At 42.0% G+C, this 16,354-nt stretch overlaps 1 protein-coding gene across 1 annotated transcript; it reads left to right on the forward strand.

Annotated features, from left to right (window-relative positions):
• The first annotated feature begins 13,667 nt into the window (after window positions 1-13,667).
• LOC124667846 lies at window positions 13,668-15,023 on the forward strand. The gene is made up of 5 exons (XM_047205084.1): window positions 13,668-13,842; window positions 14,026-14,153; window positions 14,244-14,282; window positions 14,386-14,457; window positions 14,921-15,023. The coding sequence occupies exons 1-4, from the start codon at window positions 13,704-13,706 to the stop codon at window positions 14,422-14,424; spliced, it is 345 nt and encodes a 114-aa protein (XP_047061040.1). The 5' UTR covers window positions 13,668-13,703; the 3' UTR covers window positions 14,425-14,457; window positions 14,921-15,023.
• The last annotated feature ends 1,331 nt before the right edge of the window (window positions 15,024-16,354 follow it).

The following is a 16,354-nucleotide window of genomic DNA, read 5'->3' on the forward strand; positions in this document are numbered from 1 at the left end:
ATATGTTAGTAGGATGGCAAAATACATTACTTATCATAAGAGTGTATTAAAGGTGTATACAAGATACAAACAAGAGTTTTGCTGGTCCGTGGAATACTAGATAGGTATACGAACTTCAATTGGATGAAGTAAGTATCGCGGAGTTGGAATCTTCACCAGATGAAATAGTCAAAGAGTTTTTTGATTTCATCAGAGACGATGAAGAGGCTTGCATTTGCAAGAAATTAAGTGGGAGCGCTAAGACATATTTATAATACTTTATGTAGGTGACATATAGTTGGTTATAAATGATGTAATTATATACTTGATTAAAAGGTTTCATTGAGAAATTAATTTCAATGAAAGGATATGGACTGAAACATATCTAGTGTCAAGATCTATGAAGATAGATTGAAACACAAAATAAGTTTAAGTCAAAGTACATAGAATGGATATTGAAATAGTTCAATATAGAAATATTAAGAAAATGTTCTTGTCATGTGAAGTTTTAACAAGACTTGAGTGTATCTGATACTCAATGAGTAAAAACACATGAGTGATTATGGATCACGAATAATATGTACACAATCAGATGTCCCGTGCTCTAAAATGTTATGAGCATATACCAGAATGATTCATGAGATAATCATTGGACGACAGTAAAAGTATCCTTGAGTACTTTAGAAGAACCAAGGATATATATATATAGTTTTGTATGGAGAAATGACAAACAAATCGCTGTAAGGTGATTACACCGATATTTGTTTTGTCACATATAAAAATAGAATTTCAATCTCAAATTAGACTAAGTGTTGTTTTAAAGGTAGCACAATGAGCTAGAAGTTGTCTATGTTAGATTTAGAAGAGTTCTAAATATTGTGATGGATTCTACAAACGAAGGCAGAGTATGTCATTGTTTTGACAAATGACTGAGGATGTTGAGTCAAGAAGTTCTTTGAGAACTTGGTGTAGTTCCGATAGTGTCAGAACTTTGAAGCTATATTGTAGGTGACAATATTAGTGACTTATTTCAGACCACGGAATTAAGGTTCCACCAGAAGATCAAACATATTTAATGCCAACTCATTTGGAAATGAGTGATGCGTTGAGACGCAAATGAATTACAAAATACATACGTTTCTGAGCGTGTCAGATCCGTTGACTAAAACCTCTCCCGTGAGCAAAACATGATAAAGCACCAGAAGGCCAAGGTGTTATATCTTTACAAATGTAAACTAGATTATTGACTCTAGTGCAAGTGGGAGACTGTTGGAGATATGCCCAAGAGGCAATAATAAAATGGTTATTATAATATATCTTTGTGTTTATGATAATGTTTACATACCATGCTATAATTGTATTAACCGAAACATTGATACATGTGTGTTATGTGAACAAACAAAGAGTCCCTAGTAAGCCTCTTGTATAACTAGCTTGCTGATTAATAGATGATCATGGTTTCGTAATCATGAACATTGGATGTTATTAATAACAAGGTTATGTCATTGTATGAATGATGTAATGGACACACTGCTCGTCCCGAGCAGGTAAACGATAACAAAGATAATTTCTGGAGTGACATGCCATCATAACCTTGATCATACTATTGTAAGCATATGTAATGAATGCAGCGATCCAAACAATGTAAATGACATGAGTAAATAAATGAATCATATAGCAAAGACTTTTCATGAATAGTACTTCAAGACAAGCATCAATAAGTCTTGCATAAAAGTTAACTCATAAAGCAATAATTCATAGTAGAGGCATTGAAGCAACACAAAGGAAGATGAAGTTTCAGCGGTTGCTTTCAACTTATAACATGTATATCTCATGGATATTTGTCAACATAGAGTAATATAACAAGTGCAATATGCAAGTATGTAGCAATCAATGCACAGTTCACACAAGTGTTTGCTTCTTGAGGTGGAGAGAGATAGGTGAACTGACTCAACAATAAAATTAAAAGAAAGGTCCTTCAAAGAGGAAAGCATCGATTGCTATATTTGTGCTAGAGCTTTGGTTTTGAAAACAAGAAACAATTTTGTCAACGGTAGTAATAAAGCATATGTGTTATGTAAATTATATCTTACAAGTTGCAAGCCTCATGCATAGTATACTAATAGTGCCCGCACCTTGTCCTAATTAGCTCGGATTACCTGGATTATCATCACAATGCACATGTTTTAACCAAGTGTCACAAAGGGGTACCTCTATGCCGCCTGTACAAAGGTCTAAGGAGAAAGCTCGCATCGGATTTCTCGCTATTGATTATTCTAAACTTTGACATCCATACCGGGACAACATAGACAACAGATAATGGACTCTTCTTTTATGCATAAGCATGTAGCAATAATTAATTTTCTCATATGAGATTGAGGATATTTTTCCAAAACTGAAACTTCCACCATGATTCATGGCTTTAGTTAGCGGCCCAATGTTCTTCTCTAACAATATGCAATGCTCTAACCATTTTGGTGGTAAATCTCCCTTACTTCAGACAAGACGAACATGCATAGCAACTCACATGATATTCAACAAAGAATAGTTGATGGCGTCCCCAGGAACATGGTTATCGCACAACAAGCAACTTAATAAGAGATAAAGTGCATAAGTACATATTCAATACCACAATAGTTTTTAGGCTATTTGTACCATGAGCTATATATTGTAAAGGTAAAGAATGGAAATTTTAAAGGTAGCACTCAAGCAATTTACTTTGGAATGGCGGAGAAATACCATGTAGTAGGTAGGTATGGTGGACACAAATGGCATGGTGGTTGGCTCAAGTATTTTGGATGCATGAGAAGTATTCCCTCTCGATACAAGGTTTAGGATAGCAAGGCTTATTTGAAACAAACACAAGGATGAACCGGTGCAGCAAAACTCACATAAAAGACATATTGTAAACATTATAAGACTCTACACCGTCTTCCCTGTTGTTCAAACTCAATACTAGAAATTATCTAGACCTTAGAGAGACCAATTATGCAAACCAAATTTTAGCATGCTCTATGTATTTCTTCATTAATGGGTGCAAAGTATATGATGCAAGAGCTTAAACATGAGCACAACAATTGCCAAGTATCACATTATCCAAGACATTATAGCAATTACTACATGTATCATTTTCCAATTCCAACCATGTAACAATTTAACGAAGAAGAAACTTCGCCATGAATACTATGAGTAAAGCCTAAGGACATACTTGTCCATATGCAACAGCGGAGAGTGTCTCTCTCCCACACAATGAATGCTAGGATCCATTTTATTCAAACAAAACAAAAACAAAAACAAACCGATGCTCCAAGCAAAGCACATAAGATGTGACGGAATAAAAATATAGTTTCGGGGAGGAACCTGATAATGTTGTCGATGAAGAAGGGGATGCCTTGGGCATCCCCAAGCTTAGACGCTTGAGTCTTCTTGATATATGCAGGGGTGAACCACCGGGGCATCTCCAAGCTTAGATCTTTCACTCTCCTTGATCATGTTGTATCATCTCCCTCTCTTGATCCTTGAAAACTTCCTCCACGCCAAACTCAAAACAACTCATTAGAGGGTTAGTGCACAATTAAAATTTATATGTTCAGAGGTGCCATAATCATTCTTAACACTTCTGTACATTGCACAAAGCTACTAAAAGTTAATGGAATCGAAATATCCATCGAACATATCAAAACAGGCAATGCGAAATAAAAGGCAGAATCTGTAAAAACAGAACAGTTCGTAAAGACGAATTTTATTGAGGCACCAGACTTGCTCAAATGAAAATGCTCAAATTGAATGAAAGTTGCGTACATATCTGAGGATCACTCACGTAAATTGGAATAATTTTCTGAGTTACCTACATAGAATTAGGCCCAGATTCGTGACAGCAAAGAAATGCTGTTTACGCGCGAGTAATCCAAATCTAGTATGAACCTTACTATAAACGACTTTACTTGGCACAACAATGCACAAAACTAAGATAAGGAGAGGTTGCTACAGTAGTAAACAACTTCCAAGACTCAAATATAAAATAAAGGTACTGTAGTAAAAACATGGGTTGTCTCCCATAAGCGTTTTTCTTTAACGCCTTTCAGCTAGGCGCAGAAAGTGTATATCAAGTATTATCAAAAGATGGAGCATCTACAGCGGGGTGTGGAGTTTTCTCAACCATGCATAGTAAATTGGATACATAAGTTTCAGCGGCTCCCTTTTCATCAGTCTTGGGCTTGCTACTCTCATCAAACAAATTTTCAGGAACAAGCCAAGCATAATTATTTTCTAGTGCCTCATGCATTGCTAGGAGCTTACATGGTATTGGTGCTTTAATCTCCCCACCATTATTAACATTATTAGTATACTTAATTATATCCATATCCATCTTCTCAAGTGTTCTTTTAAAATCGGTGATCATACCAAGCCTATCATGCTTACTAAAAACTTTTCTAGCTTCTTTAGCTATGTCCGCAAATTCTTGCACTAAGACTTTTAGAACAAAATCTCTCTTCTCTCCCCTCTCCATATCAGAAAGTGTAAGAAACATGTGTTGTATCATGGGGTTGAGACTAATAAATCTAGCTTCCATCATGCGTACCAAACAAATAGAGGCATCTTCATAAGTAGGGACAGCTTTTGCAAGAGGTATATCTTTAAGATCTTCATGCATACTAACATGGGTGAAAAATTCTTCTATATTATCTCTCCCAATTATAGACCCTTGTCCCGCAGGTATATCTTTTACAGTAAAATTAAAAGGAAACATGTTGAAATAAGTAAATGCAAGTAACTAATTTTTTTGTGTTTTTAATATAGAGTGCAAACAAGACAGTAAAATAAAGTAAAGCTAGCAACTAATTTTTTTGTGTTTTGATTTAGTGCAGCAAACAAAGTAGTAAATAAAATAAAGCAAGACAAAAACAAAGTAAAGAGATTGGGATGTGGAGACTCCCCTTGCAGCGTGTCTTGATCTCCCCGGCAACGGCGCCAGAAAATCTGCTTGACACGCGTACAGCACGCGTCCGTTGGGAACCCCAAGAGGAAGGTGTGATGCGTACAGCGGCAAGTTTTCCCTCAGTATGAAACCAAGGTTTATCGAACCAATAGGAGCCAAGAAGCACGTTGAAGGTTGATGGCGGCGGGATGTAGTGCGGCGCAACACCAGAGATTCCGGCCAACATGGAACCTGCACAACACAACCAAAGTACTTTGCCCCAACGAAACAGTGAGGTTGTCAATCTCACCGGCTTGCTGTAACAAATGATTAGATGTATAGTGTGGATGATGATTGTTTACGGAGAACGAGTAGAACAATTGCAGTAGATTGTATTTCAGATGTAAAGAATGGACCGGGGTTCACGGTTCACTAGTGGTGTCTCTCCCATAAGATAAATAGCATGTTGGGTGAACAAATTACGGTTGGGCAATTGACAAATAGAGAGGGCATGACCATGCACATACATGATATGATGAGTATTGTGAGATTTAATTGGGCATTACGACAAAGTACATAGACCGCTATCCAACATGCATCTATGCCTAAAAAGTCCACCTTCGAGGTTATCATCCGAACCCCTTCCGGTATTAAGTTGCAAACAACGAGATAATTGCATTAAGTATGGTGCGTAATGTAATCAATAACTACATCCTCGGACATAGCATCAATGTTTTATCCCTAGTGGCAACAGCACATCCATAATCTTAGAGGTTTCTCTCACTCCCCCAGATTCACGGAGACATGAACCCACTATCGAGCATAAATACTCCCTCTTGGAGTTAAGAGTAAAAACTTGGCCAGAGCCTCTACTAATAACGGAGAGCATGCAAGATCATAAAAAACACATAGATATAAATTGATAATCAACATAACATAGTATTCTCTATTCATCGGATCCCAACAAACACAACATATATCATTACAGATAGATGATCTTGATCATGTTCGGCAGCTCACAAGATCCGACAATGAAGCACATAAGGAGAAGACAACCATCTAGCTACTGCTATGGACCCATAGTCCAGGGGTAGACTACTCACTCATCACTCCGGAGGCGACCATGGCGGTGAAAAGTCCTCCGGGAGATGAATCCCCTCTCCGGCAGGGTGCCGGAGGCGATCTCCTGAATCCCCCGAGATGGGATTGGCGGCGGCGGCGTCTCTGGAAGGTTTTCCGTATCATGGCTCTCGGTACTGGGGGTTTCGCGACGAAGGCTAGTTGTAGGCGGAAGGGCAGGTCAAGGGGCGTCACGAGGGGCCCACACGCTAGGTCGGCGCGGCCAGGGCTTGGGCCGCGCCGCCCTAGTGTGTCGCCGCCTCGTGGCCCCACTTCGTTAGCTCTCCGGTCTTCTGGAAGCTTCGTGTGAAAATAGGCCCTTGGGCGTTGATTTCGTCCAATTCCAAGAATATTTCCTTACTAGGATTTCTGAAACCAAAAATAGCAGAAAACGACAGCTGGCTCTTCGGCATCTCGTTAATAGGTTAGTGCCGGAAAATGCATAAATATGACATAAAGTATGCATAAAACATGTAGATATCATCAATAATGTGGCATGGAACATAACAAATTATCGATACGTCGGAGACGTATCACACACCCAATTAAGCGTAGCATAAGATCACGTCATTAAGTTATTTGCTATAAGCTTTCGATACATAGTTACCTAGTCCTTATGACCATGAGATCATGTAAATCACTTATACCAGAAAGGTACTTTGATTACATCAAACGCCACTTCGTAAATCGGTGGTTATAAAGGTGGGATTAAGTATCCAGAAAGTATGAGTTGAGGCATATGGATCAACAGTGGGATTTGTCCATCCCGATGACGGATAGATATACTCTGGGCCCTCTCGGTGGAATGTCGTCTAATGTCTTGCAAGCATATGAATAAGTTCATAAGAGACTACATATCACGGTACGAGTAAAGAGTACTTGTCAGGAGACGAGGTTGAACAAGGTATGAAGTGATACCGATGATCAAACCTCGGACAAGTAAAATATCGCGTGACAAAGGGAATTGGTATCGTATGTGAATGGTTCATTCGATCACTAAAGTCATCGTTGAATATGTGGGAGCCATTATGGATCTCCAGATCCCGCTATTGGTTATTGGTCGGAGTTAGTACTTAACCATGTCCGCATAGTTCGCGAACCGTAGGGTGACACACTTAAAGTTGGATGTTGAAATGGTAGAACTTGAATAAGGAATGGAGTTCGAATATTTGTTCGGAGTCCCGGATGAGATCCCGGACATCACGAGGAGTCCCGGAATGGTCCGGAGAATAAGATTCATATATAGGAAGTCATTTTATAAGATTTAAAATGATCCAAAAGGTTCTATGGAAGGTTCTAGAAGGTTCTAGAAAAGTCCTGAATAAACCACTAAGGAAGGCGGAGTCCCGGAGGGACTCCACCTCCATGGCCGGCCAACCCTAAAGGGGGAGGAGTCCCAAGTGGACTCCCCAAGGGGGGCCGGCCACCCCCTCCCAAGGAAGGGTGGGAATCCCACCTCTAGTGGGAGTCCTAGCTTGGGTAGGTTTCATGTGATATGGAAGGTTTTGGTTTGGGGTCTTATTCGAAGACTTGTAGACCAACTCTTGGGTGTTCCACCTATATAATGAGGGCCAAGGAGAGGGGCCGGCCACCCCAACAACCACAAGGTGGCCGCACCACTAGATGGCCGGCGCCCCCTCTCCCAAACCCTAGCCGCCCCACTACTCCTTCTTCCCCGCACGCTTAGCGAAGTTCCGCCGGGATTCTCCACCACCACCGACACCACGCCGTCGTCCTGTCGGATTCAAGAGGAGCTACTACTTCCGCTGCCCGCTGGAACGGGGAGGTGGACGTCGTCTTCATCAACAACCGAACGTGTGACCGAGTACGGAGGTGCTGCCCGTTCGTGGCGCCGTGATCAAGATCTTCTACGCGCTTTTGCAAGCGGCAAGTGAACGTCTACCGCACATCTTGTGGGCTTTGGAATCTCTTCAAGGGTGAGACTCGATAATCCCCTCGTTGCTACCGTCTTCTAGATTGCATCTTGGCTTGGATTTCGTGTTCGCGGTAGGAAATTTTTTGTTTTCTATGCAACGTTATCCTATAGAAGATGTGCATTCCGAAGAAATTGGGAGGTATGGGCTTCAGGGACTTACATTCTTTCAATTTAGCTATGTTAGCAAAGAAAAGCTGGAGACTGTTAGAAAGGCCGGATTCTTTGTGTGCGCGGGTTCTCAAAGCAAAATACTATCCAAATTCAAATCTGCTCAATGCGGGACCAAAGAATGGATCATCGTACACTTGGCAAAGCATTGTAGCGGGTCTGCAAACGTTTAAAAGGGGACATATTTGGAGGATTGATAATGGTGAAAAAATAAATATCTGGGACGATCATTGGATTCCCACAAGTCCAACAAGGAAGGTATTCACACCAAGAGGACATATTATTCTAAGGACTGTAGATGAGCTTATTGACCCGGGCACTAATAATTGGGATGAGAAACTCATTAGATCCCTCTTTATTCAGACGGATGCCGAGAGAATTTTTAAAATACCCTTAAGTATAAATCTGACTGGGGACTTTGTGGCTTGGCATTATACAAAAAACTACAGCTTCTCAGTCCGATCAGCCTATCACATTCAATGGAATCACTCATTTGGTGATACAATGCGGAGAAGAGACGGTTAGGGGTCATCTCAAATTAATCCGGTTTGGGAAATACTATGGAACTTAAACATTCCGAGTAAAGTTAAAATTTTCTTATGGAAGGCTTTGCATGGGGTACTCCCTGGTATGGCTATATTGGTGAATCGGCATGTTAAAGTATCACCTCAGTGTCCAGTATGCAAGAATGGACCTGAGGATATTCATCATATTCTGTTTGGATGTCAAAGAGCAAAGGAGGTTTGAGAAGAACTCGGTATGAAGGAAGTGATTGAGCATGCAATGACAGTGGACAGATCGGGTTTTGTTGTCTTGGAGCATATACTCCGATCGCCCAACAGTAGTGTACCACAGCTACAACACGTCACTCTACATGAAATCATAGCGGTAGGAGGCTGGTATATATGGTGGCAGAGGAGAGAACTAGTAAAAGGGGAGTCTGTTAGTCATTCAAAAAAGTCTGCCTTTGCAATCAAGGTGATAACTGCAAATTATGAAATTGCAAATAAGAATTCTGTGGAGAAAGAAATTAAGTGGTTAAGGCCGAATAGAGGAAAGCTGAAACTGAATATTGATGCAGCCTACTACCCTAATGGTTTGGGTTCTATTGCAGGGATCTTGCGAGATAGTAAAGGAGAAGTCCGGGGGATTCTATCGGCCGATTGACAACCTTATAAGCGCGGCAATGGCAGAGGCAAAGGCGTTATATGATGGTTTGGCTTTCCTGGAGCGAATTGGATGCAGGTCTTGCCAAGTGGAAGCTGATGCCTTAGAAGTGATCCAAGCATGTAATAGAGATGTTGACATAAATAGCCCTTACTCTGCTATTCTTGCTGACTGTTTCCAAAAAGCTAGTGAGATGGAAGAGATTGCCTTTCCACATTGTCATAGGGAAGCAAATCAAGTTGCACATGAACTGGCAAAATTGGCGTACTCCAATAGAGAGAACAAGGTTTGGGAGGGTGATCCACCTGCTTATATTCAGCCTTTTGTAATAAATGATGTGAATCTGTTCACAACCCTGTAATCTGTACTCTTGTTTATCAGGCGGCAAGTACCAGACGCACTCTTTTTCTTCCAGGATACCTAAGGGGGCTGGAAGGTTTTTAATGAGGCGGCTTGCTGACCTTAATATATATGTTACGATTTCAAAAAAAAAAAAAATAGGGCAGGTCAGGTAGGTCCAGCGACGAGGGACGTTTCTACACGGTGCGCGGTTACTGGTTTGCTTTGTACGGTGCCCCACCCTGATTAGGAAACAAAAACTTTGGACCACCCGTGACATGCCATATTAGGAAACAAGAGCACTACACTAACAACATGGTCCCCATGTGCAAGGATCCCGCTCTGTCATACACCCTGTAATATTTTATTCCTCTCCATGTCTATTATTTTGCTCCTCTCCGTCTCCAACAACCGCGACCTGTATTCGTTCTCACAAGAGCAACCTGAAGAGTTCGATGTAAATAAAATACAACGAGTCAAAAACAAAACTCTATCCAATTTTGCCAAAAATTCATCCCTAGCAGAAACAATAGATATCAGCAGTTTGTGAACCAAAACAAGGATGTAAAAACTGCACCGATGGATGTAAAAAATGATAAAAGTTACATGTAGATGCACCAAAACTGGGATCACAAACATACTATATTTTACAACTTGATCCATCAAACTTTCTGGATGTAAAAAATAACTAAAATTACAACGAAATGCATAAAGTTTCATCTATAATTGAGAAAAAATACACCTTGCACCTTTCATCATTTTGGATGTAAAAAGATTGATAGCTCATTCAGTTTCAAAATTTATAGCCAAAATTGCAGAAAACCTTACTATTGTTACATCCTTCCATACTTTTGGATGTAGAAATGGCAGATTACATATCAATTGCATCTCTTAGCAAAATTGTTAGATATAACAAAATAGTGCTTACATGTAATAAAATAGTATTTATATGTAACAAAAATGCAGATGTATATGAAAAAACAGTTCATAGATGTAAAAAAGAGTGACTGTGGGTGGACCAAGATACAACTTGCAGTAATATCAATGTTGAATAGTTCTGAAAAAAAGGCTGTGGGTGGACTATTACTAAATGTGACTCACGCATGCCCATGGATGCTGATCCTTGCCGTGGAGGACGCTCTCCTTCTCCAGCTGATCTTTGCCGTCACTGCCAAGTTGCCTCATGGATCATGCCTGGATCGATCAAACCAGGGCGGCAGTGGATTGGGGCAGCCGGCAGGTCGTGCAGGGTGGTCTGGTACGAACGCGCCATCGTTCCCACCGTCCTACGCACTGGCGCGGCTGGTCATGGTCTTCGACGTCGGAGGCGAGTAGCAGGTCGGCCACCGGCGTCGAGGTCGTCGTGGTCCAGGCCATACGGAGAACGCGTGGCCGGGACACGAGCTGCATCTCGCAGCGCCCAGCGTCGAGGTCCTCGCACGGCCAGGAAGCTACCAGCGGCCGGCGCCCAGGTCGTCGCGCGGCCGGGATGCGAGCTGCATCTCGTAGCCGCTGGCACCGAAGGCGTCGCGCGGCCAGGACGCGAGAAGCTACCGGCGCCGAGGGCTTCGTCGCGCGGCTGGGACGCGAGCAGCCGACGATCCCGAGGTCGTCGCGCGGCCTGGACGGGAGCTAGATCTCGCAGTTGCCGGTGTCGAGTTCTTCAAGATCCAGGCCATCTGGAGAACCGGTGCTGCTCGTTCAGCCCTCCCCCGCAGGCCACAGCAGCACCAACACCATGGCCGCCGCCCCTCCCTCAGGATCGCCGGATCCATTGCCTCTTCCGCCGCTCTGGTTCGAGTTGGTGGGGAAATTTTCCTGTGCGGGTGGGCCGGGTGGGGATGGAGACTTGTTTCGACGAGAGGAGAGTGGTTTCTAGATCGGCATGTGCACGTGGCCCTCGCTGAAAAGTCTTTACACCGCGTGATATTGATCCGGCGGACGCAACGAGGGGGCACTGTGTAAGACAAAAACGAGCCCAGGCAACAATTAGATTTTGGGTAATATTAATACTTCGTATATTTTATAATTTATACGTAGTAAGTGCAGATAAACAAACAACCCAGCTAGAACAGAACGCTCAACCACGCACCTTCCCCTCGCCTCCCCTGGGTCCTCCAAACCCTAATCCTCACCTCCCTGCCCGCCGTTGACATGCCGCACCCTCGATCAGGCCATCGCCGCGACCGCACCCGCAGCCCCCTGGACGATAGCCTCCGTTCGGGCCGCTCGTCGGCGATGCACTTTGATGTTCCAGTCGCCGGCGGGGGAGAGGTTATTTCCGTCGATTGCCACGGGGTACGCACAACCATCTTCGTCGACCAAGGTATCGACGGAACCTACTCGACGGAAACTGTTCGAGGGCGGTTCCAGAGCATCGATCAACTCATGCACGCTTTGGGTGCCTCCGTTGGCTCACCGTATGCCCTTCTCGTCCGATTCATCGCGTTTATCCATCTCTGCGAATTGCTTCTCCTAAAACAGGGCACAATTGCTCATCTAACCTTATTGTTCAACTACAGGTCTGACGAGGAGGAGCATGTGGGAACCACTGCATCTGCGCAAACGCCCCATCCAGACGGGCTCCAGCATCTAGACTTCAGCGATCTAATGTATGTCCGCGGCTGCCACCGCTCCCTCTCATTTAATCATGTAATTGTTTTGTTTACTTATGGGGATAGAGAGTTTTCTTGATAGTGTAAGAGGTTAACATTGAATGTTTCATTCAATCTCCTAAAATAACATTGAATGTTGCTCTGCTACTCATTGGGTCTGCTTGTTCAAATTCAGGTTTAAGGAGCAGCACGCAACTGAGCCTGCATCTGCACAAACACTGTGTAAACTGGATCTCTTATCCTTGAAGGATCTGCGCTACCCTACGGCAATGGATGTATCGCCCACCATTGCCACATCCTTGCCCTCTCCGTGTCAGACCATTGCCACGTCCTTTCCCTCTCCGCTTCACACCATTGAGGCCTCCCCACCATCAGGGCCCTCTCTTTCCTCGTCACCTATTTGGAAAAAGTGTGACTTTATCTGGGAAATGACATTTCACACCATCAAAGATCTTGGGGGATGTTTCCGCACATTTCCTCATGTGGGTGGACCGTTTCGGAGTAAAGACGAAGCTTACAAGGGTATTGCTCGCTACCTTGCTGAACACGAGGATCCATCAATGTAAGGTTTCTGAACTTCTGTATATATTTCCATTGATTTATCTCTTCTGTTCTGGTTGCATAGTTGCAAGTTGCAACTGAAATATTCAGACACAGCTTGTATGACATCGGCCACAAAAGATCATCACAGGAAGCAGGAAACACACACATTACTTTAAGTTGGTTTTAAAATGGACCAGACTAGATTTAAATTAATATTTTTGTTTGAGAACCACTTACCAATGTTAAATAAACATTACATGTCAAAATAAGTTTGTTCTACTGGTCAAAACAGTGTGAAACACACTGAGTTGAGAACCAGAAACAGAACAAAGCTAGATAAAGGTATTTGAGTACTGCCAGGCATGGAAACAGTTATGTTCTCTTTTTGTTGATTATTATTACTATGAGCTGTGTCCGGGCTTTCAACAGTTCTCCACATAATTTAATTCACTCTATGCCTGTGTTGGTCTGATAGCAATATAGCATTGATAGCATTGTATTCTTCCAATTTTCAAGGGGTACAGTTAGCTAATCACATATAATACTCTAAATCTGAACAGAGGTCGTGGCCTTTCTGAAGTGGATAAACTTATACAACACTGCCGTTACTTTCCTGATGGCACAAAGAGGCGTTTGAAAGCAGGACAACAAATTGATAAAAGGCGTGATGCGAATTACCAATTGGTTCAAGCTGTGTTGTACAAGTACAATGAGCATCACAATCTTTCTGGGGTTTGCTCTCTGTCCTCCCACCCTCCAGCCTCTACCAGGATTGCATTGTTTATATCATATTGTCTTGCCCATTTATGTAATAATTAATCGCAGTCACTTATCAGATCAACACTTATTTTAGGATCGTGCATATGAAGTCAAACTTGTTCCGGATAAGCCAGTACGTTGGGAGGAAGAGAACTGTAGGATGTACATTCATATGAATTTCACTGCAAAGACCAAAGTTTCTGATGATAATATGTTCTTTACTGAAATCACACATGGGACCGGAAAAGGTGGTGAATTAACGGTGAACTGTTGCTGCATTGTCAAACATCTTGATAATGGTATTCTATACTCTTTATCTGAACTTATGTTCTGGTGAAATACATTTTGTGATTTGCAGTAACTTGAACTTAATTTTCTTCTGTATCTAGTAAATGATCCTTAATGTATGCCTATTTGTTCTCCCCTTTTTCATCTTGTCTATTATTCTTGAGCTTTACAATCTCACCCTCTTTTAAATAAAGGTCCCTGCCTTGGTTGTGAAACTTCTGTGAAGCACCCTAATGATGGTAATGCATATACTGGTGGTCGCATGAATGCCACATATAGCCAACCATTCGGTCCTAGTTGGTGCCGCGACTACAATGAAGACGTACGTACAAGTGTTCATTTCCTGGCAAGCTACTAGCATTTAACATTTTTATTTTTTCAATGTCCATCGCTAAGTACATTTCTTTTGCAGTCTGATGAAGAGGTGGAAAGACTGAGGTTTCTGTTTGGGGTAACGATATATTCTTCTGCAGTACTAGTACAATCTATCTATTTGTGGGTTCGGTTACTCATGGATAATTATTATCCCTTGCTCATGTATTTATTTTCTGTAGGGAGCTCCAGCCACTGCCGGCGTACCACTTGAGGTTTAGGCAAACTTTGATTGGCACTTCTGGCCAATAAAGGTCCTCTTTCATTTTCTATTGACTCAACCTATAGTTTGCCATGATCAGCTGCTTTTTTGTACCAACCTGCCAAGTTTGAGCTATTCTTATCGCTAAGACATTGAAAAAATAGAATTTTTGTTTTTTTGTTTTGTTTTGGATAGATTAAGGCACAATGAGCAACACTCTGTGAGTAAGTAGATGCCTTCAGGTGTAGATTATAAATTCATCTGACAAAAAAATTTCCATTTGTCCAAAGTAAATGGACAGTTTTATGGACAGCCATAACTTGATCATTGTCCCTGTTATATCCGTAACAAGAAGTTAGCTGCTTTTGTGAGGAGGAAATACACATTTTTAAAACCAAACAACAAGACGATAATTATTTCTGCCAGCTCACCAAATTGAGCTAGAGAATTATACTACTCCTATCCTCAATGTGACTCCACGGTCTTAATTTGTCGCTTGTGCCTCTGTCTTGCAGTTGACATCGTGGGTCATGCGCTGAAGAGAAGCAGGCCGTGTGGTGGGAGACTACAGAAGAGAATTAAGGGGAAGTACAGTGGTTTCACGGTCCTGTTACCTGCCAGGCAATGTTCAGTACAGTATAATATAATCATTCTCCCAAGTGCTGTGCATGCCTTGGAGCCGCAATTTGAACCCGTTGAATAAATGTTGAATCTTCTGTAGTTTATTTCTCTTTTGGTGTTTGTCTTAATTGCCAGTTGTCTCTGTCCTCCTATTCTCCGTATTTTTTTCTGGAAATTCTTGATGATATAATGTATAATTTTGTAAGAACAAGTGGCCAGCCATCTTATTCCCAAGTGAGCAGCATAATTGCCAGTTGTGTTCACTGTCCTCCTATTCTCCGTATTTTTTGCTGGAAGTTCTTATGATATACTCCCTCTGTTCTGATATAATTGACGTGGAGTGGTGGCTAGCTAGTAGAGCATGTCTGGTGTCCGGTGTTGATTAAACCGGAACGGAGGTAGTATATTTTTGTAAGAACAAGTGGCCAGCCATCTGGGATGATATTATACCCTAGTGAGCAGCATAATGGGTTGCAGTAGTTCGGATCTGTGCATGCAGTTTCCCCAGTTAGCAGCACAATCGCTCGTGGTGGTCATGTTGATTCATATACTTATTTCTACTACCAAACTTACAAAATGGCGCATTGCCCTGATGACTAAATATAGGGGATGCAGCTTCGGCTAAAAGGACCGATCACTATGGTTCTTCATCCGAGCTTTGCCAAAGAAAACGAAGCATCATATAGATGAAGTACGCGAGCCAAGATTAGTTGCTGAGGATCCACAGGGGTCAGGGGACTGTGCTTTGGTGAGCAAACATTGAGCAGCCGTGGTCTTTGGTAAAGCTATCACATGGATGAAACTTTCACAAGCCAAAAGCATCAACAAACCAATCCGCAGTAACCTCCTGCAATGAGTTAGGGTACGGCTATGCATATCAAGTCGTTCACTCACATCTTCTGTGTCGTGTTCTTCCGTTGTCAACCCTGGATCTGTGTCCTCGCGTTCTTTTTCGGGAAGTTTTTCTTAGTTTTTATGCACTTTTAGATCCAATTACATTGCGTCAATCCACACTAGAGTAAGTTGGTTTTAATCAATTTTACAGCGGTTCAAGTTTCCCTTCGCTGAGTCCCATATCTGTACTTTGAAGAATCAAAGCACACTCCGGTACTCAACCGTGAAGAATTAACACCGGCAATTTTTGAGAGAAGACCTGAGGCTTCTCATCTAAAACATTTGAACAATCTTTTTGGAAAAAATCCGATTATGCACTTATTTTTTTAAACGGGGGCAAAAACTTTGCTCCAATCTATTGATTAAGTAGAATAGTTTGACAAGATAGCCCGAACCGAAAAAAAGTTGCAAGGGATTCTCCCGGCATTATTTTG

This window comes from Lolium rigidum, chromosome 6 (assembly GCF_022539505.1).
Source record: "Lolium rigidum isolate FL_2022 chromosome 6, APGP_CSIRO_Lrig_0.1, whole genome shotgun sequence".
Lineage (NCBI taxonomy): Eukaryota > Viridiplantae > Streptophyta > Magnoliopsida > Poales > Poaceae > Lolium > Lolium rigidum.